Source organism: Mustela nigripes, chromosome 11, assembly GCF_022355385.1.
Source record: "Mustela nigripes isolate SB6536 chromosome 11, MUSNIG.SB6536, whole genome shotgun sequence".
NCBI classification, from domain to species: domain Eukaryota; kingdom Metazoa; phylum Chordata; class Mammalia; order Carnivora; family Mustelidae; genus Mustela; species Mustela nigripes.
The window spans coordinates 17626137-17647581 of NC_081567.1; the positions used below are offsets into that span (position 1 = coordinate 17626137).

Genomic DNA, 21445 nt, shown 5'->3' on the forward strand with positions numbered 1-21445 from the left:
GCCTGCCCTTGCAGCTAAGACACCAACCAGAGCAAACTCTGTTGTCAGACAGCCCTGGGTCAGAATTCTCATTCTGTCACATCTGTTGGGGTGACCTTCTGCAAGTTTTGGCCTCTCCCCGCCTCAGCAGACTTATCTGGGGGTAATAATGCGACTTTCCAGAGTGTCGTGGGGCTTACAGAAGACCTGTACACAGCAGGGGCCACAGACTAGTGAGTGGCCACGTGTAGCAATGTGATTTGCTTGGCTCACAGTGCGTGTTTTCATTGAGTTCATTGCTGAGTATTTAAAAATCAGAAATTGTCCCTAAAAAGTCAGCCTTTCAACTTCCCTGCAAAAAGTGAAATTAGGCAACGTTAAACTGCATTTCTTTAATAGCCATCAGCCAGGCAGAGAGATGCTGCTGCCTTTCTACAGGCCCATCTTCCCCACCCCCCAAGGACACCCTGCCTCCTGCTTTGTGTGTCTGCGTCACATGGTGAGTGGTCCCCGTTTTCTTGAAGCCTAGTGTTGGCAAGAGAAGTCCAGAAGCCCCCCAAGACTGGCTACTGATGATCGTGATGGCTTTAGCTCCTTACGTGGGCTGAAGTGGGCAGACCCCTAAGACAGTGACCATCAGACAGCCCGGTAGAGCCCGTTCTGACGGTTCAGGAGAATCATCTCATTCCGGGCTGGTCTTGTTCCCCACCTCCTGCTGCTCGGGCTCACGGGCTGGGTGCCCCTCACTCCCAGTGTGACTCAGGTGTTTCTCTGTGTGACTCGGTTCCAGCGAGGCCGGGAGCTCCTTGAGAGCGGGGCCGCCTGTCGCCGCTTTTGTCCTTGAGGCCTCGCGGCGTCTGCTCGGAACAGTGCAGGTGCTGAGCAAGTGTTCAGCAAGTTTAGTTTAATTAGGCACGACTTGGTTCCTCTCCTGTGCAGGAGACAAGGGGTGAAGGCAGTTTTAGTCTTTTTGTCTTGTGCCTTGTCTTCCCAATTTACAGAATTAACATAAACCTTCCCTCTAAGGCATTACAGCACAGACAAGACTTAAATAATAAATAAAGATGATGGATTACTTCATGTAAATTTACAGGTGTGCCTGGATTTATACGAGTTGTTTCTAAGAGCTGTAAATAAAGAGTTTGGATTGGGGCATATTTCAAGTACATTACAGGAAGCCGCAGTGATCTGCTTTGCAAAAAGAAAAAAAAAAAAAGCCTCGGTTATAAAAACGGTCACCCTGAACTGATCTGTTTTGCAAAATTTGGATTATATTCTTCAAGTGTTTGCTAGTCATACTGTGTTTATTCATTTGGGCTGAGAACAAAGGGGAAGAGAAAGAGAAGTTAACTTTGTGATTCTTCGGAAAATGATGGCCAACTGGTAGCAGGTGACAGAAGTTGTGTGCCCTGGGGCGCGTGACGGGCTCAGTCAGCGGCTGTCCAGCACTGAAAAGGATGGAGAAGGGGTCCAAACACCTGGATTCCCCCGTTTTCCCTGTTTAGGATATAGACTCTTCCCATAGCTATTAATTCATGTCCCTTAAGAAGAAAGAACAAATTCAACAAGATTACAGGATACAAGGTTAATATACAAAAGTATTAACAATGTGAAAACAAAATTAAGAAAGCAATTCTGTAGCATCAAAAAAAAATAACACACTTGGGAATAATGCATTCAAGCACACCAAGTATAAAACAGTCTGAGAACTACAGAACAGTGTGGACAAATTTAAGATCTAAGCAGATGGGAACATCCTTTGTTCATGGATCTGGAGATTTGTTTATTTATTTATTTATTTATTTAGATTTTATTTGGGGGAGAGAGAGGGAGCACGAGCGAGGGGAGGAGCAGAGGGAGAAGCAGACTCCCCACCGAGCCACTGACCAGGGAGCCTCAATGTGGGGCTCGGTCCCGGGATCCTGAGACCTAAGCCGAAGGCAGACCCTTAACCGACTGAGCCACGCGGGCGCTCTGGATCTGGAGTTTTAATGTAAAGATGGCAGCACTCCCCAAACCAGGAAAATACCAACTGATGTGTAGACTTCGGCACGCTAATTCTGAAATTTCATACGGAATTGCAGGGTGTCCAGAAAGTTAGTCTTGAGAAATAAGAATCAAGTATTGTAGGAAGACTTACACTTCTCAGTTTTGAAACTACTGCAGAGCAACAATAATGAAGCCAGTACGGTACTGCCACAAGGACAGACCGATCGAGGAGTAGAATTGAGAGTCCAGACGTACACCCACATGCCGTGGTCTGCGGATTTTCAGTAGGGTTGCCAAGACCATCCAACTAAGGAAGAAGCCAGTCACAAAAGGCTATTGCTGTAGGAGTCCATTTGCAGGAAAGTCCAGAGTGGGGAATCCAGAAGTAGATCAGTGAGCGCCTCGGGGCACCCAGAGTGCCGGCTGCAAGGTCTAAGGTGGGGAAGTGTTCAGGATTAGACTGTGGACAGATACACCTACCCTGGGAATATGCCACATCACCACTGGTGTGCACAGTGCGCGAGGTGAATGGTGCAGAATGTGGATCGAGACTCAGTAAAGCAGTTAAAAATGAACAGCAAGAAACACTTGTAACGGGTGCAGCAAACTCAATTAAGATCATTAAAAAGTGGCACAAAGCGACTTTTGAAAAGTTATAGTGGGATTAAAGTATACAAGCTAAGGAAAAAGAGAAATAAGCCATATCGAGAAGGATTAAAACACAATAAAATAAAGATAAAGGTTTAAAAGAGCTTTGAAACCAGGAGAGCGGAATTAAAAAGAATGAAGATCAGAAACACAGAAAGGATAAAGGGTGAACATAAACGTGAAAAGGATAGGAAAAGATCGTCAGGAGCGGAGTTTAAAGCTTAGGAAATTAGTGGCATGGGGCGGTGGTGGAACCAGTAAAATAGTTAGAATAGGAAGATTTCTCGGTTAAAAGTGGCAACGTTGACTAAAGGATGCCAGCTCAAAAAGGAAGGGTAATTACTCTCAATATTTAAGACAGATAAAAGAAACAGACATTTTAATATTAAAAAAAAAAAACCAAAAACGACTAGAGGCAAGCGCCTGAAAGGTGGAATACGGAGTAAGATCCTCCGTGGCGTTCATTCCGGACCTTGGGTCAGGTCAAGCTGAGCCCCAAGCAGCCCTCCCTCTCGAGAAGGGGCTCAGCACCTGGGGACTGTGACCTTGGTGGGAAATAGTCCTTCCCTCGCGGCTCCTGTGCGCCTGTCCCAGCCGTGCTGTGGGTGGCGGGGGCAGGTGGTGAGGGGCCGCAGGACTAGTCTGCAGAGTGTGACGGGGGCATGTGGCAATAAGTGTGCCGCACACAGGGCTGATGGTGGGGAGGGGCTGGCAAGATTGCTCTCCAGGCTCGGAAGAGGCGAGGGCAGGGACGTGTGAGCACGTGCCTGGTCACAGAGGGGACTGGCTGGCCACAGGTTGGCTGGGAGGCCAGTGAGTGACAGATGTGTCCGTGCTGGGTGCCACTCCATTCTTAACTGGTGCCTGCTCACAGCCCTCAAGAAAGGTCCACTGCGGTCATGCCCAGCCCAGCATGGTTTCCACCAGCACTTTTCCTTCAGTGGGTCTCTGAGAACCTCCAGGGACCTAAATGGGTCCATCCCTGACTTAGCCCAAAGGGCTTGGGAGGTGGTTCTTGCCCTGGGTGTTCAATGGGGGCTCTGGAACTCGTCACCAGCTAAGAGCGTTTTCCCAGTGTCCTAAAGCTTGCAAATCCTCTTCTATGGACATGGTTTGTCAGCCTCCTTGTCACCTTGCTCAGTTAGCACGGGGAACTTCGGCTCCATCAACTTTTCTTGGGCCGTGGAAAGAGGAAGGCACCCGGGGACATTCTTCCATTCTGTTGTCCCATTTGTGGACAGTCTTGGAGCCCAGGGAGAGGTGGAAAAGCCATCCATAGATTATGCCAGGCTCTGTGCCAAGTGTTGGTGCTCGATTCGGATCCTTGATGGCCACCCCATCATGTGGGTGCTTTTCTTTCCTTCCCTCCGCGGATGAGAAAACCCGCACACATATCCCTTGCCTCGGGCCATAGAACGAGGCAGAGCCAGTGTGGAGGTTTGAACACAGAATGTGTGAGTCTCTAACCAGGGCCCTTGGCTGCCTCCCTAAGAGAGGGCAGGGGCTGAACTCACGGGCCGTGGTGGCTGGTGGGCGAGCGTCTGGGGCCAGAGCAGTGGCAGGGGCTGAAGACAGGACCAGCCTAGGACAGCCGTCCAGGGCAGGAGAGTCGGAAGATGTGGGCTCCCCTGCCGGTCTCTCCGGTCCCTCTCCCTCATCCACCGCAGAGATTACCAAAATGTGCCTGCGGAATAAAGGCAAGCAGGGCCACAAGATACAAAATAACGAGCGGCATTGCTTGGCCTCTAGACCTCACGCAGCCAGCCTTCCCCTTCATCCCTGCCCTGCCGCCGGCCTTCGCCCATGTCTGCCTAGACAGTTCGGGGTGCCCTCTAGCATCCGCCTCCGGGGTCTTCCCTCTCGCCTTCCCCTGCCTAGCTCCACGGGCCGCCTCGTTTCCCAGCACTCCTGGCTCCTTTCCCTGTAATCACGTGGCGGGTAGTGCACAGTTCGTGAGGCTGAGCGCTTACCTGCATTCACTCCCAGGTCCTTCCCTGCGGGTTAGTTCAGCCACGCTGTTACGATTATGCCCATTTTACAGAGGAAAAAAACGGAGGCTCCAAACGCTTAGCCCGACGCGGGGCTCCATCTCAGCCCAGGGATCATGACCTAAGCAAACCAACTGTGCCACCCAGGGGTCCCCAGAGCCCAGATTTCTAACCAATTCTATCACTCTGGTGCCTGGGCTGCAGCAGCCTCCCTCATTCGGAGTGCAGCCCTTGAATTCTGTGTCCAGCAGTTACCCAAAGCCCTTACCTCCGTAGACTGTCCCATGCGCTGGTTTCTCGGTTCAGTTTCCAGACTACCTAGCACTGGCAACCCCAGACCCATCTAGGGGTGTGCGGGGCGGGGGTAGCAGGACAGGAGTAAAACTGAATTTACATAACCTGTCCCTGGCTCACCAGTAGGACTGTCCCTTCATGGGTGACTTAAGAGCAAAGCTGGCATGGCGCTCATTTGTTCCCATCTTGTTTTTGCTTTCTCCTGGGTTCGTCAGGTTAAGCGCACCGGTCTGCTAGGTGGCCAGGTGAGCTCTTGGCTGGGAGTGTGAGAAACACGGGCTGTGGGTCCCCTTTACGCCCGCTCAGGATGTCCCTTTGCAGAGAAGGGTGTTTTCCAATAGAACCTGGAAGCTGCAAGCCCAGCCACGTTGCCCAGTGTGGGAGGAGGGCCACTTTCTAGGTCCAGGACATCCATTAGGCCACATCAACCCTCTGAGCCGTTTTCCTTTCTCGTAAAATGGCAGGTGATTAAACTGATTCTGAAATCACCTGCCACACCCTGGGGTCTCAGGGAGGATTCACCCCTTCCCTTCTTCGCGGCTCTTCATAGTATGGAAACGAAGCCGTTCTTCCTTCGTGCCACGGCAAGCCCATCCGGCATCTTTGGCACAACAGAACCGTGTGCTTGATTCGTGTGGAACTGTGGACATCAATGCACACTCTACCTTTAAAACGCTTGAGTGCAGTGATCTGGCTGGTTCTGTCTTGCCTTTTGTTCCTGAGAAGTAAGCCCTATGCCCAGGCGTCCGTGGGTGCCATTAATAGGCCTGTGACTCCTCCAGGAAGCGTGGCTGGTCGTCAGGGTGGGCGTTCAGACAGACCCGTGGGCTCCGTTTGCCCTGTGGGTGTGTGCTGCCTGGGGTCTCACTCCGGCCCCTTCTGCTTCGGCTTTTGCTGACTTGCAGTCTGGAACAGGCTCTTTAAATTGCCTTAAAAATAGCCAAATAGGAGCTGAAGGGATCCCAAGAATAAAAATTGGAATTCTGGGGCTGGTAAACTTCCAGAGCCGTGGGAAAGGTATGGAAGGCTGGCGTTAACGAATTCCCAGTGGCTCCTTGGAGCCGTGAGCCACAGACTACCCGGTGTTGCCTCCTCCACTGGCCTCAGGTCTTAACAACTCTCCCTATAACCCCACGAGGCTAGACATTCTCCTTAGCTTGGTTAAATGATTGGGATTTCCTTGTCTGACGGCTCTAGAAGAAAGTCAGTGCTATTGGGACTCGTGGCAGGGAAATCAGCCATGCTGGATGGGATGGCTAGAGCTGCAGACCCGTGGACCCTAACCCGCCAGCAGCCATCCTGCCAGGATGCGTCCTGCCTGGCCTTCTGGAAGCACAGCGGCCTCGTGCTGAGCCCAGTCTGAGTGACTTGAGCCGAACCCTCCGTTGGAAGTATGCTGGAGACTCGCCTGTGCAGTGGGGTTTCTAGAGGCCCTCAGCTTCAGACTGTGCCATCTAAGGGTCAGGGCACGTGCCCGCTTCTCGGGCCAGCTGACTGCTCTGTGCCAGCCTCTGCATGGGTGTCCCCTGGGCATGAGGTGGAGAACACCGGCCTCTCACTTTGTTAATTGGAATGCAAGGAGCTCTGCTCACTTCCCCAGAGTCTCCAAAATGAGTGGTTGTAGAGCTGAGATGCCCTGTGTCCACCTGACCCTGGAGCCCCGCTTCCCCCCAGTGCTCCCCTGAAGGTCTGGCCATCCTGGCAGGCAGCAGAGGCAGCGGCGGGGCCTTTGGGGCGAGGCCGTGCTGAGGCTGTGACGGGACAGGCATCGCGTGTTGTCGGAGCAGAGGGGAGCTCAGGTGCCGACCTGACGCTGCTATGAGGTGCAAACGCTGGGAAGGCCAAGGGGGGCTTCCTTCTCGCCCCTCTGACCCACGAGTTTGTCGTGGCCGTTCGCTGCCGCCCCCTGGGCTGATGACCGCGCCGCCCCGTGTATCTCTCCTTGGCCAGTTCAGCCCGTAAGGAAGCTAAAACGGGATGCGAGAAAGAACACCTGGCTTTGGTGAGCGGTGCCGGTCTGTGTCCCCTACGTGCTGCCCCGGGCCACCGCCTCTGCAGAAGCCTGCATCCCCGGCCCCAGGTCACCAGCTGTGCTCAGTCACATGGATGCCTCTGCGTTCAGGGCTATATGTTGTCCATGGTTGGGGACCTGGGCTCGGGAGACAGATAGCCTGGTAAATCCCAGCTTCTTCTCCCTTGCTGAGGAGTGGGAGTTTGGGCAAATGCCTCAGCTCCCGGTATCCTCAAGTGGGACACGGGATGGTAGCGGCCACCTGCTTGGGCCGCGGGGAGGACCAGCTTGTATGAAACACGGAGAGCTTCCATCGGTGTCTGGCGCGCTGCGTGTATTCAAGCGATGGGAACAGTTCTGACGTTGGGAGCGGGTGGTCGCTCTAGGAGCGCTGTCTGAGGGGCAAGAGGGGCCCCTGGGGGCTGAGAGGCCTGGGAGGGCCTTGGGTAGAGCACAGCGGGGAAGACCGAGTGGGGAATGACCTGGTGGTCGCTGTTCTGCCTGTGTGTGTGTCTGCTGGGTGTGCTCACTCCGAGGAGGAAATACCAGTGCGACATCCAATTCTGTGGTCACTTGAGCCTTGAAATAATTTTCACCCACACAGACAGGCCCAAGTCTCCCCCTCATCACTGTGCCTCCCCTCCCCATTCCTTTAGACTTCATCTGGAGAGGGAGAAATGGAGAGAGCAGGGCCTGAACCCCAAGCAAAGGGCAGTGCCCTGGGAAGCGGGAAAACCTGAGAGGCCGGGCAGGCGTCAGGGGAGCAAAGGCGTGAGGAAGCCAGTGCTGTGACGTCATGTTTCTTCTCTCGAAAAATCACGGAATGGGGGGTAGGGGGGGTGGGGACTGCTCTCACCGTGACGAGTGCAGGCAAATTGCACCAGACCGGTGCCTGAGGCTTCCCACACTTCTGTGACCATTTGCCCCAGGCCTGCTTCTAGGAGGTTCTGGTAGATCGGCCTTGGCCGGACCCTGCTCTGAGGGTTAGTCGGATGATTTCGGGGCCTGCGACGCGTTGCTGTTTGTGAATTTCACCTGCAGTCCGCATGCTCTGCCCTCCCATGAGACTGCCCTTCCCCACTTGGGGTGTCGTACCGGACCTTGCTCAGAGGTCAGTCTGCAGTGCTCGGTGTGAGCATTCCCATCCAGGGGAAGGCCCTCGGGGGCCACAGCTCCTGCGCAAGATGGCTGGGAAACAGAGACCAGCTTTATTGTGCCCCACTTGGCACTGGTACCTGGATTATACCCTTTGGTGTCCGTGTGGAGAAACCGTCCGCATCCCCATGCTAACCGCTACTGCAGACTTAGTGACTACAAATGACGCGGCTTTATGATTTCAGAGTTCCAGAAGTCTGAGATGGGTGTCCTAGGGCTAAACCCGTGATGTCGGCAGGGCTTTACTCCTTCAGCAGGCTCTCAGAGAACCCGCTTCCTGGCCATCTCCGGTGTCTACAGGGCCCCTGCCTGCCTTGGCTGCTTCTCTCTCCCTCTTCAAAGCCCGCGGCCTGGCATCCTCCACTCGCTCTGATGCTCCTGCCTCCCTCTCTGAAGACTCTGGCGTTGGCCCACCCGGATTCTCCGGACCGAGACCACCCCCACAGCGAAAAGCCTTAACTCACTCATGCCCACAAGTCCCTCTTCCAGACAGGGTCACGTTTTCACAGGTTCCAGGTAGCAGGGCATGGCCACCCTCGAGGGGCCCTTCTTCTGCCCCCGCACTCCTCTGTCCCAGGACCTCCTGGTGCGGGATCATTTCTTCCACAGTGGAGACCTGTGACCCTGCCCGAGTACCTTTGCCCCCGCTGCTTACAAGCTCTAGAGAGCATGGGCAAGTCATGTCACCCTCTGTACCTCAGTTTCCCCGTCTGTAAAATGCCTCCTGAGACTGTCAGGATCACACGAGTGAGTTCATACCAGTGAAGTGTTGAGATGTTTTTGCTCTCCCTTGCAACTTCTCTCGGGATGGCCATGCCCAAGCTGGCTGCTTCTCTCGCGTGGTGCTTGTGTGGGTTGGGTGTGGCACACCGTGCGTGTCTGAAGGGCCGCGCTGGCCCGCACCCCACCGCTCAGTCCCTCCTTGTTCGTGTGGTTCCAGAAAGCTAGTGCACGGTGTTGTGTGGACCTCTTCGGGCTGGCAGCTTTTGCCTCCTTCTGGAGTTTTCTTGGAATAAATTCCCACTCTTGGCATCTTTGGTGAAAGCCTTCCAGCAGTGCCCTCAGAGGGTTCTAGAACGCATCCACAGTGCTGCTGCAACTTACTGGCAGTGGGTCTCCCCTTTCAGAATGCTGTTCGTGTGCCAGGTGCCAGTGCTGGGTAGCTGGCGTGGACAGGCAGACTTGCCCCTCGTCACAGAGCTTGCCTTGAGCAGGAGAAGCCCGTTGTTTGCTTGATAGGACTGACACAGTGCCTCATTATTCCTCTCATTTGCATTTCCTTGTTTACTGATTATAGGGCACAAAACACGGTTCTCTGGAGGACACGTTCAGGTCTCGTGCCCCAGGACGTGCTATTTTCAATATTCTGAACTTGATCCTTTCTCTGGGTCTCTGTCTCCGCTGTGTCCCCTACCCCCTATCCCTTGCCCCCGCCACCAGCAGTGTTCTGCTCTTTGCTGGAAACCATGCCGTGTTGCGTTCCTAGGGACGGATGTCATGGTGCGCTGCCTCAGGCTGCTGAAGGAATTCAAACGGAAGGTCGAGGACGACCATGACCAGGACGACGATGAGGACGAGGAGGTCATCTCCAAGGGAGTGCCCCCGGTGGACATTGTGTACGAGCGGGACATGCTCACGCAGACCTACGAACTCAGTAGGTCCCCTGCGCGCGTGCCTGCTGGCGTGTGGGTCCCGCGCACCGCAGACCAGGGCTCGCGAAGGAGAGGGTGTGTGGTTGAGACTGGGCAGCGGCAGGGAGCCCCGTGGTTCCCCGGAAGGGTCAGGCTTTGGGTCGGATCTGAGTGTGAGTAGTTGCTCTGTAGGACGGCAGCAAGGTCCTGAGCCTCCGTTCCCACATCTGTGCTCTGGGGATGCTCTGGGGATGCTCTGCACCCAGCACATGAGTGGGGCTGAGGAGGAGCAGAAATAGGACGTCAGAGCGGGGCCCTCCGTGGAAGGCACGAAGAAGCTGAGCCCTTAATACTATAACGCAGACATTCAAGAGCTAGCTCGCGTCTTCTGAGATCTATCTAGACTTATTGCAGGCTCAGAGTTTGGTGAGGAGCGGGGAGAAAAGCATCTCTCCCCACTCTTCGCCCTTCCCCTGGATTCCCTGGAATCCACGTAAGACACCAGTGACCGAGAGCCGTAGACGGGGTGGCCCCGGGTCCCCATGGGGAGGAGCACAGGGGAAGAGGCACGGTGGCCACAGAATGCAAGTTGGCAGCCAGTACAAAGCAATGCCGGGGAATCAGCACAGACATTCTGAGGGGCTTTTTGGCATTTTTTTAAATCAACTCTTAATATCCCTCCAAATGGGTTCCTCAGAACATGTTTTGGGAAAAGCTATCCTCAACCTTCTTAGGCCAGCTTTGAGCAGGTAGTAACACATCCTAGTCCCCTCTTCTGATTCTTTTTGTGAAAGAAAGCGTAAGTGTGCCCTTGGCTGGGTGGGGGGAGATGGAGCAGAGGGAGAGGGAAAATCTCAAGCAGGCTCCATGCCCTGCGTGGACCCCAACGTGGGGCTCGATCTCATGACCCTGAGATCATGACTGGAGCCGAAATTAAGAGTCCGATGCTCAACTAACTGAGCCACCCAGGCGCCCCTCCCTTTCGTGCCGATGTTGATTTTTGTGTGAGTTCAAGGCTGCAAGCCCTCCTTTGTCTAGATGGCTCGTACCTGGCAGCCTCAGGTGCCCACCGTAGGAGGAAGTAAAGGGGCAACTATTTCTGAACACACACCTTTGCCGGCAAGCCTGCCCTGTGGTTCATGTACTTTACCGGGGGCGGGGGGCACCCCTGCCCCCACGCCTGCCAGGCTCCATCGTGGAGTTCCCAGTCCCAGAGCCACTGAGTAGATTCCACAGGGCTTCTCGGAGGCACAGACAGTGACAGCATGTAGCGGGGCAGGAGCTAACAAAGTAGACGGAGCAGATGATAAAGCACAGTCGCTGGCCGCTCGCTTACTGCGGGGCCCTGCAGCACTCTGCCCCCCTCCGCCCCCACTGGCATTACGGGACACTGCTGGCTGAGGTTTTCAGAATGCATCTGAGTCTGCCCAGAAGGCCAGGGAAATGGAAAAAGTTCTTAATTTAAAACAATTAAAAAAAGAAGAAGAAGAAAGAAAGAATCGGTTTCATGGATCTGGAAAAGTCCATGTGAAAAAGTGAGCTCCCTGCTGCCGGGCAAAAGCGAGGTCGCCTGGAGCCAAGTGCACCCACAGCCGGCCACTCGGCATTTATGGCTCCAAGGGGAGGAGGCTGCACTGAAGCGTTTTGGAAGGAGGGCTCAGAGGCTCTTGGCCGGGGAGGGAGAACGGGGATATTTTATTCTGCATGTTGGTTCAGCACTTGGACGAGCCTGTGCTTCCCGAGGCGGCGGGACGGACTTGGCCTTGTGTGGGCGGGCGCCCTCGCAGAGGCTGCGGCTCACACATTTTCATTTCCCACAGTTGAGCGCAGAGGCACGAAAGGCATTTCCCAAGCTGAAATCCGAGTGGCTATGAACGTGGGAAAGCTGGAAGCCAGAATGCTGTGTCGTCTTCTTCAGAGGTTCAAGGTTGTCAAGGTAACATGGCGAGTCACGTGCCCGCTTCATTGTGTCTGGCCGCAGGTGGGGTGTGCTAGCCCAGGGCTGTCTCAGCCCGTCTCAGCCGCAGGTGGCTGCCTGCAGGCCACTCCCTGACGCTGGTGGTTGCTGGTTTCCCATTTAAGAACAGAATGAGCCTTCAGCCCTGAAAGTCAGAAGGAGACGGGCCGCGTAGGGGGCATAGCCGTGTGGAGGCTCCGAGGAGGCTGGCTAACCTCTTTCAGCCCCTTCAGTCAAAGCAGGTGCTGTCCAGGAGCCCTGGCCCCCACTCAGGCCACCCGCGCTCTCGCCATCTGCCTGGCTCCTAGGGGCAGTAGGTCGGCCGACCGTATGTGCCTGCTGGTCCCCTTTAGGAATCCGCCCGCACTCCGGCCCTGTCATTCCCTCTCTTCTTGCCAATATTTGGACCGTTTTGCTGGAAGGCATGATTACAGTCGAGCTGATGATTGCAGAGCGCGTGACGTGTGCCTCGGCATGAGCTTGGCATATAGATGATGTTGCTCTTCCTACCGTTAAGGGCCCGGGGGAGCCCCTTTTCCCCTGTTCTGGAAGATGAGAATGAGTGTGGGTAGGTGATGGCCTCATTCTCCATCCCCAAGGCAGAGACCACATGGAGCTGGTGACCTCCAGTCCGTGACAACATTTCTGAACCCTCGAACCCTGCATGGCTAACACTCAGTGCTCCCAAACCATCTCCTGTGGGCCTAGTCCTATGCCGGGCACTGGGGAGGTAGGGAGGGCCAAATTAGGACCCTGCCCTCCGGGAGCTCATGGTCCCATGGAGCAGATGCACGTCCAGGATGGCAGTGGGGAAAACCATCTCCAACAGGCCTGTGGAAGCAGCAGCTGAGAGATGCCCGGACAGGAAGACAGGGAGGGAACGTCCGTGGGGCCAGTGCAGGGCCCGGGCGGTGACAGAGCAGGTGCAGGAAAGATCAGGAAGCAGCCCTTCCAGCCCCTAGCGCACCCACGTGCGTGAGTATTTTCGCTCCCTCCGGCTGTGACTGAACACATCTCATCCCTTCCAGGGGTTCATGGAAGACGAGGGGCGTCAGCGCACCACCAAGTACATCTCCTGCGTGTTTGCAGAAGAGAGCGATCTGAGCCGACAGTACAAAAGGGAGAAAGCCCGGAGCCAGCTGCTGACCACCGTGAGCCTGGCCTCGGTGCAGGAGGAGTCACTCGTGCCTGAAGGGGAGGACGCCTTCCTGTCCGAGTCCGAGAGCGAGGAGGAGGGCGGCCGCAAGAGGAAAGGCAGAGGATCCCAGAGTGACGGGAAGTCCTGCTCCAGCGCCAGTCTCGGGGCCCAGCCTCACCACTCTGCCTCGGCGAAGGGTAAGGGGGTGCCCTCGGGGTTGGGGGGAGGGCGGGCAAGCCTGGGGGACACGTGTGCCCTCCGTCTGAGCTGCTGGCGATCTTCAGAAAACAGCCCGTTCAGTTTAGCGGACACCCGAGGCTCTCCTTGGTGCCGTCCTAACTGGGGACCTGTTGGTGTCACGGGATCTCGCAGTCCGTCAGTTCGGAGGAGACGATCACGTAGTGTGTCTCCTGGCTGCTGGCGAGTCAGTTCTCCTTAGCCGCTTTCAGTCTCTCTGTTGCGTTGTCACTAGTAAAGGGAGGGGTCCACTCAGCTTCCTCTGTCCCCTTCCTCCAGCCATCTGAGGCCCCCTCAAGTGTTTAGCTCAGTTAGAACTTTCGGAAACACGTGCAGGGTGGAGTCTGGCATCCAGCTGAGCAGGGTCGTGGGGCGGCGGGGAGGCATGTACCTGAGTCCTCCAGCCGGCCCCATGGAATCCTGGGCCTGCAGGAGGCTGGTCCGGCTGCCGAGCAGACGTGCCCTTCTCTGTCCCTCGAGGGGGCCGCAGTTCAGTCGTGCTCCCCACCACCCCCTCACTGCAGGCGGCTGGAAAGTCGGAAACCTCCACCCCCCGAAGAAGCAGCTGCCTTCCTCCCTAGGGGTGGCTGAGGAGCAACCCTGCCAGAGCTCTGCGAGCCGGGACAGCCTTCAGGACACCAGCTCCTCCTCAGAGCCTGGCGTGTCCTTCAGCTCCCGCAGCATGAAGAACAGCAGCGGCGACATAACCGTGATCGAAGAGGTCAGGCACGAAAACCCGAAGGTGAGCGCTCACGGTGGGGGGCGCCGGGGGCAGGTGGCCCTTGGCCTTCCCAGGTTTGCGCCTGAGAATCACGGCAACAACAGCAGAATCAGTAATGATATGAGCACTGCGCGGCTCACGGTCGCCTGCACGGCTCTCCGCCCGGCCAGCAAGCCGGCACTGCTGTTGACACAGCGTTTTCGTGTCCAACAACTTACTCTTTTTACTTAAATTTATTTTGGAAGGAAAAGTTGTTTAGATGAGCAGTTCTTCCCGCTCTCGGCTGGTTTAGCCTCCCAGGGGACATCTGACATGTCTGGACGAGGCATTTTTGCTGGTCACAGCTGGGGGAGCAGGGCCCCCGGCGTCTGGTAGGTGAGGCCAGGGACTGCTGCTTAATCTCCTAGAATGTGCGAGGACAGCCCACAGGAGAGACTTACCCAGCCCCAGACGTCAGCAGTGCCGGCGCTGAGAAGCCCTGCCTTAGCTGGAAGGCCGGTATCACTGGCCGCGAGAGGAAGGTAATTATAAAATAGATAAAGGAAAACCGAAACTGTTCAGTACGTTCTGGCCAGATGCTGTTGGTGGTCGCGGCGTTAAGGACGCAGTAGAATCAAATGCTTTTCATCAGCCTAATTAGAAAGATTAAAAAGGCAATTGACACAGGAGCGCGGCTCTCGTGATGTGATTCAGTTCACCTTAGGCCGTCCTTTGTCACTTGAACGTGCCTCGCCGGATCCCACCAGGGGCGCCTCCTGGCCTCAGCAGCACAGCGTCAGGGCGAGGCAGCCTGCGCTGGGCATGGCTGGGATCCGGGTGGCTTTCAAGGCTGTTCTGCTCTTTTGCTGAGGCCTCACGACACTCCGTGAGGTCGATGTTGGGTCTCGGCCAGGACGAGACCCGGGAGGCCCCTGGGGAGTGAGTGACTTGCCTGCTTGATGGATGCAAAGTAGGGACCAGAACCCACGTGTGTGCAGCTCCCCCCTTGCTTCTCCCTTGCTGGCGTGGAGGCCTGTGCTTTTGGCCCAAGCCTTACGGCAGAAGCAATGAAGCATGGGGTTGCAAAGGTTTTCTATGGATTTTTCCAGAAACTCGTAGGCCTTTCCTCATCTTTGGGTGGCATAACTTCTGAAGTCCCGGTTGGGACTGTGTTGCACTGAAAAAACCTGCCAGCAGGTGGATGCCAGCAGGTTCTGGAGGGTCTGCCTTGCTCCCCACTCCCCCACCCCCACCCCCACGGCACCTTCTGCTCAGGCTCACATGTCTCCAGTGCACGCACGCTTCCTCCAGGTCCTAGAATTCCCCCGCTTGCCACCTGGCTCAGCTCTTTCTCTGCCTCTTAGAAATCGGCTCCCTAAGTAACAGAGGAATGCTGTCCTCCGTTCTGTCGTGGGCCGAGAAGAGGGCGTGAAGGCCGTATCTGGAGGGCCGTGGGCCAAGCATGTCTTCACCTTGCTCTCCAGCCGCCGATCCCCCGCCCTGGCAGTGGCCGTGCTGCTCATGCGGTTCCCCTCCAGAATGTTTGCTTCGATGCGAGAGAGCACAGAGGTCTCTCTCCTGAGCCTCTTCTTGAATCTTGAACCCTTTTGAGCTGACCCCCCTTCGGGAAAGAACCGTGCCTCTCCTGAAGCACCCCGGCCCTCGGCAGGGAAGTGATCGGGGGCTGGCTCTTTTCATTCTCCGGAAAGCGCCGCTCTGAGTGAGGAGGGTGTCCTGCGCAGGGGCCCTGGGCCGCCATGGGGTGCTCATTTGTGCCAAGTGATGTGCAGGAAGTATGCTGGAGTCAGGATTTCCCCTCCCTTCCTGGGACACGCAGGGGCTTGAACAAATCTGCTCCAAGTGCACATGGAGCGAGTTCACGGAAACTCTTAGAAGGCCGGAGCCGGGAAGAGGACCGTGGGCATTTCAGCAGGAACGGGAAAGAGCGCTTCTCTGCTCCCCTTGTCTGTCCTTTGGCACACATCCTAACGTACGAGGGGCACCTGCATGAACCCAGCCCACCCCTGCTTCTGTCCGATATTCCCAGAGACACATGGTCCTCTTGACTTTTCCTTCCTGAAACGTGGGCATAGAAACTGCCAAAAGAGGCAGAGCGCGCCCGCGGGGATGGCGTCTGGCCCCCGACCGCACCGAGCCCGTGTGTTCTCACTCTCTCGGTCCCTGTTCTAGGAGAGCGGCGGTTCCCAGAAGACGGGGAAGCATGGCCCGGGCCAAGACAAACCCCACGAAACTTACCGGCTGCTCAAACGCAGGAACCTGATCATAGAAGCGGTCACCAACCTGCGCTTAATCGAGAGCTTGTTCACGTAAGGGGCCGTCTGTCCGTCTGTCTGTGCTCACTGTGCATCTCAGGCCAGCTGGCTGTCACAAGTCACGGAAATGACCGAGCAGCTTCTGAGTCAGAAGATTCCCCTAGCTGCCCCATGTAGGAGGGAGGGCTTAGCACTTGTTCGGGTGATTCAGAAAGTGTAGACGCTGAGGAGCGTCGAGGCCCTAGACAGGGAGATTGAGGGAGCGAGAAGCGGAAGGTGGGGGAGGTGCCGGGCCCTTCTCTTTCCTTAGAGAAGAAACTTGGACAACCAGTAACGTCAGCTAACTAACTCTTCTTAGTTCTGCGTGGAATGTTTGGCTCAAATACGGTCGGATGTGAAAGCAGAAATAGAGATGTAGGTAGAGCATGTGTGTCTAGGCTGGCTCTGTGCGCGTAGGGCCCCGTGCCCCGTGGGGGGTCCTTCTAACCCACCATCACCACCGCTTCCCGGCCACCTCTGTCTTCTGAGGCACCAGCGTCAGAGCCGCTCAATTAGAAGGAGCCTTGCCCTTGGCCTGTGGGCCTCATCCTAATTCTCTGAGGCCTGGTCCCCACCTCTGTGCCAGGAGAGGTTCGGCTGGGCCTTCCTCACGTCCTGCTGGCCCTGCCCTTCAGTTATCCGTGACCTGGAAATGTTCCTGCAGCCCCTCCGTGAGATCTAGGGGGTGGCTGCACAAGGAGAGGAATCAGAAAGAGCTGCGGACCTGAGGGTCGACTGCAGGAGCCTGGTCTGGGAGTTAAGTGAGCATGGAGACAGGGTGAAGACAGATCTCCATCACGGCATTGAGGGTCCCCCCGCCCCCTCGAGTCATCCTCAGGAATCACGAGCTCCCATTAGTTCCCCCGGGGAAAGGCTCAGCACGGGAAGCTGCCGTGAGTGCCGGCTTCTCTTGAGCCGCCTCGGGATGAGATTGTTGGGAATACTAACCTCTTTTTGTGTGACACCCCAGGATCCAGAAAATGATCATGGATCAGGAGAAGCAAGAAGGCGTGTCCACCAAGTGCTGTAAGAAGTCCATCGTCCGCCTGGTGCGCAACCTGTCCGAGGAGGGCCTCCTGAGGCTGTACCGTACCACGGTCATCCAGGACGGCATCAAGAAGAAGGTGCAGGCTCCCCTGGCGCCCCCCATGCCGGCCTCCTGCTCTCGGAGGCTTCCTTGTCGGGCTTCTCTTGCCCTCGTCCGATTTCACTTGTTCCCTTGCTGCCAGTAACTCAGTCGCGCGTTGTGCCTCCTCATCTGGGGAGCAGGGGCCTTGCCGGCTTCCTGGGGAGGCTGGAAACGCAAAGGCAGGATAATGTGCTTGGACCTTGGGGCCGCATGTGTGCGCCCGAGAGCAGGGGTCCGGCGCCCAGGCCCACCCTGAGTGACACATCAGAGTCGGGCAGAGCCTGCTGGTGGAGACTCTAGCCGAGGAAGGTGTAGACTAGGGCACCAAGAATGATTTCCATGGAGATGTGAGGAGCAATCCCCCAAGGAAGTGCCGGCGGTCACTCAGGATGCCCTGAGCACCCGTGGATCTGTCTTGAGTTTATCCGTTTCTATGAAATTTAAAGTTGGGGGCCATTCCCTTAGCAACTGGAGCTCACAGCTCTGCATGTGTCTTAAGGCATAGAGTTTTCAGGGTCAGAGTAATTGGAGAGAGCCCCGCCGGGCCCAGAGACAGAGGGCCGGTGCTGCGGGGGCAGGCACTGGGAATTGCCTGACCCTTTTTTTGTGGCTGCGTCGTAAATCTCTTCCTTAAGAAAACTGTGCTTTGATGTGGCGTTTCCTTAATAAGCTGGCAAGGTCATTTCTGCTTTTTTACTTTATCTTATTTTTTGGTTTGAAGTGTGAGAAACAGAGCTGCGTGAGAAATGACTTACACCGTTTCTGCCCTTCTGGGTGGGCAGCTCTCACCCTTTTCCTGTCTGCTCTCTCAGTCCCCGTGACCTTGTCCTTCTCCTTCCCCTGCCCCCAACCCCTGGCGGCCTGTCCTCCCCTGGAGCAGGCGGTGGGGGGAGGGGGGGTCCTTGTGCTGAGCTCTCTCATTGAAGGGCAAAGCCCCCACCCCTCAGCTGCAGCCCCTCAGATTTCTGAGCAGTTACTTAGGAGGGGGTGGGTGGTCTTCTCAGGACGGTGATGAGGGCAAGAGAGTCTCCCCCAGTCCAGGAGTGGCCCGGGAATCTGCCATGTGTCCAGCTCCTGTCTGCCCTAGTGTCCAGCAGGTGGTGTGGAGGGAGAGGGTGGGCCAGAGTGCCAGGCGTAAGCACACAGATCCAAGACCTCAGACACAAGGGCACGTTGGTCTTCACTCCTGCGTCCTGCCCACTGGGCCGTCAGGGAGCGGGCCGGCCGCTGGGCCGTTGCCCGTGGGAAGTGGGAATGCATTGTGTTTGCTCAGTGCGTGTGAGCGTTCCGAGGTGTTACCCAACTGCATCTCACCAGAGCCTCGCAGAATCCCCACAAAGTTGGCAGGGCGCGGGTGAAGGGTCCCCCTTCTGGGGCTACTCCGCATTCCCTGCCGTCCGCCGCGTCTCCCCTTGGGCCACGGTCCACATGAGGCCTGCTGGCCAGAGCCATCCATCTAGGAGACTTGACCTTGCTCTGTCCTGCCGGCAGCAGAGGTGGAAGAAAGGCCTGGCTCTCCGGGGGCTGTGGCCGGAACGCCTCCCATCTCTCACCCAGCCACCACCCTCGCCCCCTCCTCATCTCCACCGAGCTCTTCCCTTTGTCACCCCGGATAACACGCGTGCAGTGGTCACCACCGGAACTGTTCAGCTTCAGCACCCTGGGAGAGGGAAGAGAACAAAAGAAGCTCTAAATCCTCTGCCAGTTGGTTTAGATGCGGGCCTGGCAGGAGTCCCACGATGGCACTCTCAGCGAGGGGGGGATTAATGAAAGCTGCTTACCTTTTCCAGATGGAAGCTCTCGGGACTCACGGGCGGCTCTGGGAAATTCTCAGATAGCTGCACTGGGGTAGCAGGAGCGGGCCACCAGGTAGCGGCAGAGGCCAGGGGTCGGGACAGCCCAGCGGGGGGACTGCCAGGCGGCCGGCTCTCTTTCCAGGGCAGACATTCCTCCTGAGCCGAGCAGCATGTCTCTGGTAGCGGAGCTCGAGGAATTTTGATGCCAGAAATCATAATGGCCTTTCATTTTGGTCCCAGACATCTCCTGGAAATGCTAACGAGAACAGGTGGCACCCACCGAGAAGCGAGGTGCAGAGTTAGGGCTCCCTCAGCATTTCGCCTGCCCTTCTGGGACACTCTGACCTCTCACTCCGCAGGTGGATCTGGTCGTGCACCCGTCCATGGACCAGAATGACCCGCTGGTGAGAAGTGCCATCGAGCAGGTCCGTTTCCGGATCTCCAATTCCAGCACAGCAAACAGGCAAGTGGCGGCCCCCCAAAGAAATCGACGGGCAAGCTGTCTGGTCTTTGTGTCCCTGCCCATAGCACTTTTGCCCTTTATACTCAGGCAAGACCAGTGTATTCATGGGTTTAGGAGTAATTTCTGGATTTTTTTTTTTTTTTAAGATTTTATTTGAGAGAGAAAGAGCACAAGCTTGATAAGCAGAGGAGTAGGGGAGAGGGAGAAGCAGACTCCCCATTGAGCAGGGAGCCTGTAGCAAGGCTCGATCCCCAGACTCCGGGATCCCCAGACCTAAGCCAAAGGCAGACGTTTAACTGACTGAGCCACTCAGGTGCCCCCAATTTCTGGATTTTTAAGGGGAAGAAAAAGTGGCCTAACGTTCTTCATTCCACTCTGCCTAATGGTGTTGACAGAGCACTCTGACTCACGGGCCCTGTGAAGTAGGAAGCTCACTCGGTCTCCTGGTGGCTCACAGTGAGCTTACTTGCCTTTCTGAGGCCTTCTCTAATTTTGTTCATAAACTGTCTCACGGACTGAGAAAGCTCAGGGCCGGAAGAAAATTCTTAGCTGAGCTTAAGCTGGACGTGGCCGATGGGCAGGCACAGGGGTTCCATGGGGATCGCAGACCTTGGCTTATGTACTTGGAACTGGGTTGCTGATGGATTTTGCATCAATTCCTGATCTCTAGCACTTCTTCTTTTTTTTTTTTTAAATGTATTTTTTAAAAACATGCAAGCAGGGGTGAGGGGGCAGAGGGAGAAGGAGAATCTGTCAGGCTGCCTGCTGCACAGAGCCTGACACGGGGCTCGATCTCACCACCCTTCGATCATGACCTGAGCCAGTCACGAGTCGGATGCTTTGAGGACGGAGCTGCGCCCAGGCGCCCCAGGTCTCTGGCATTTCTGAAAGTGTCCGAGGACCCAGCACATTGACTACCTTTCTTTCAAGGTAGCAGCTGGCCAGTAGGTGGGGTGCCCTCGGCAGGTCCCCACAGCCCGTCACTCCCGAATGTCCAGTGACCCGACACACTTTTTTCATTCACATCATCTGCTTGCCTTCGACAGGCAGCGGAGGTGGAAACTCCAGGGTCCGGTGGCTGCGTCCAATTGCCGAGGGCGGACCGTGTCCGCCTCCCCAGTCCTCCTCCCGGCATGCTGTTGACCTTGTATTTGAACCGCAGGGTGAAGGTGCCCCAGCCGCCAGCACCTCAAGAAGTTGAAGAGGAAAGTCAAGGAACAGAGGGTCCAAGCGGATCAGGAGACTCTCAGCCGAATGCTTCCTCTAAACCAGAAAGCGGACGGGTGAAGAGAACCGATGAGAAGATGGGCATCACCCAGCTCAAAAATTACAGCCCTGTTATAGGTAAACTAGCGGCTCCCCGTGGGCGTCTGGCACCGCGCCCTGGGTGTCTGCACGGCGACGTTTGAGTCCCTTGCCGTGCCACGTTCTGGTATGGGGCTGTGGTTGGAAGAAGCAGGTCTCAATCGCTAGCTGGGTCATGGAGGTGCTGGCACCATGGCTGCCGCTGGCCTCAGTTTCTCCATCTGCACAGTGGGCATGCTTCTTGCCCTGCATACTTCACAGGGCTGTCAGGAGGCTTGGGTGAAACTGTGCCAGGTCGTACCTAACATGAGGAGTTAGTCATAAAGGTGAGTTCGTTCTGCTCAGTGTCCGTGGGCTGGAATGTTCACTAAGCTACGGAAAATTGGTTTCTCCTGACCTCATACCCCTCCTAGTAGTTACGGTCATTGAGGACTTTGAACATCCGTATGATTTTCCCAGAGTCTGTTCTCTGACAAGGCTGCCTCCTCCCTGGGCCCCCACCAGGCCGCCCAACGTGAACATGCGTGGGGCAAGTGCCGAAGGCCCGGGCAGGGGCGGGGGGCGCTTTGCAGCTTCACACCTCTCCTGGCCATAAACATGCACATTGGCAGAGGAGAACAGAGGTGACTCGGCAGGGCATAGACTATGTCCTGGTTGGGGGCACATGGCCCCGGAGACCTGCAGTCCGAGGCAGAAGAGGCCATCTGTGACCT

The 21445-nt window shown here is 56.2% G+C and overlaps 1 protein-coding gene across 3 annotated transcripts in view; it reads left to right on the forward strand.

The window, feature by feature from the left end:
* GTF3C1 (general transcription factor IIIC subunit 1) overlaps positions 1 to 21445 on the forward strand; it is a 68874-nt gene that overhangs the window by 19352 nt on the left and 28077 nt on the right. For 2 of the 3 annotated variants that reach the window (XM_059415070.1, XM_059415068.1), the window contains exons 7-15: positions 9551 to 9718; positions 11516 to 11631; positions 12681 to 12987; positions 13552 to 13769; positions 14156 to 14269; positions 15918 to 16054; positions 17010 to 17163; positions 19324 to 19427; positions 20590 to 20771. In XM_059415070.1, the coding sequence (XP_059271053.1) occupies positions 9551 to 9718; positions 11516 to 11631; positions 12681 to 12987; positions 13552 to 13769; positions 14156 to 14269; positions 15918 to 16054; positions 17010 to 17163; positions 19324 to 19427; positions 20590 to 20771 (1500 nt within the window). The remainder of the gene's footprint in view (positions 1 to 9550; positions 9719 to 11515; positions 11632 to 12680; positions 12988 to 13551; positions 13770 to 14155; positions 14270 to 15917; positions 16055 to 17009; positions 17164 to 19323; positions 19428 to 20589; positions 20772 to 21445) is intronic. The other variant, XM_059415071.1, reaches the window with a different exon arrangement.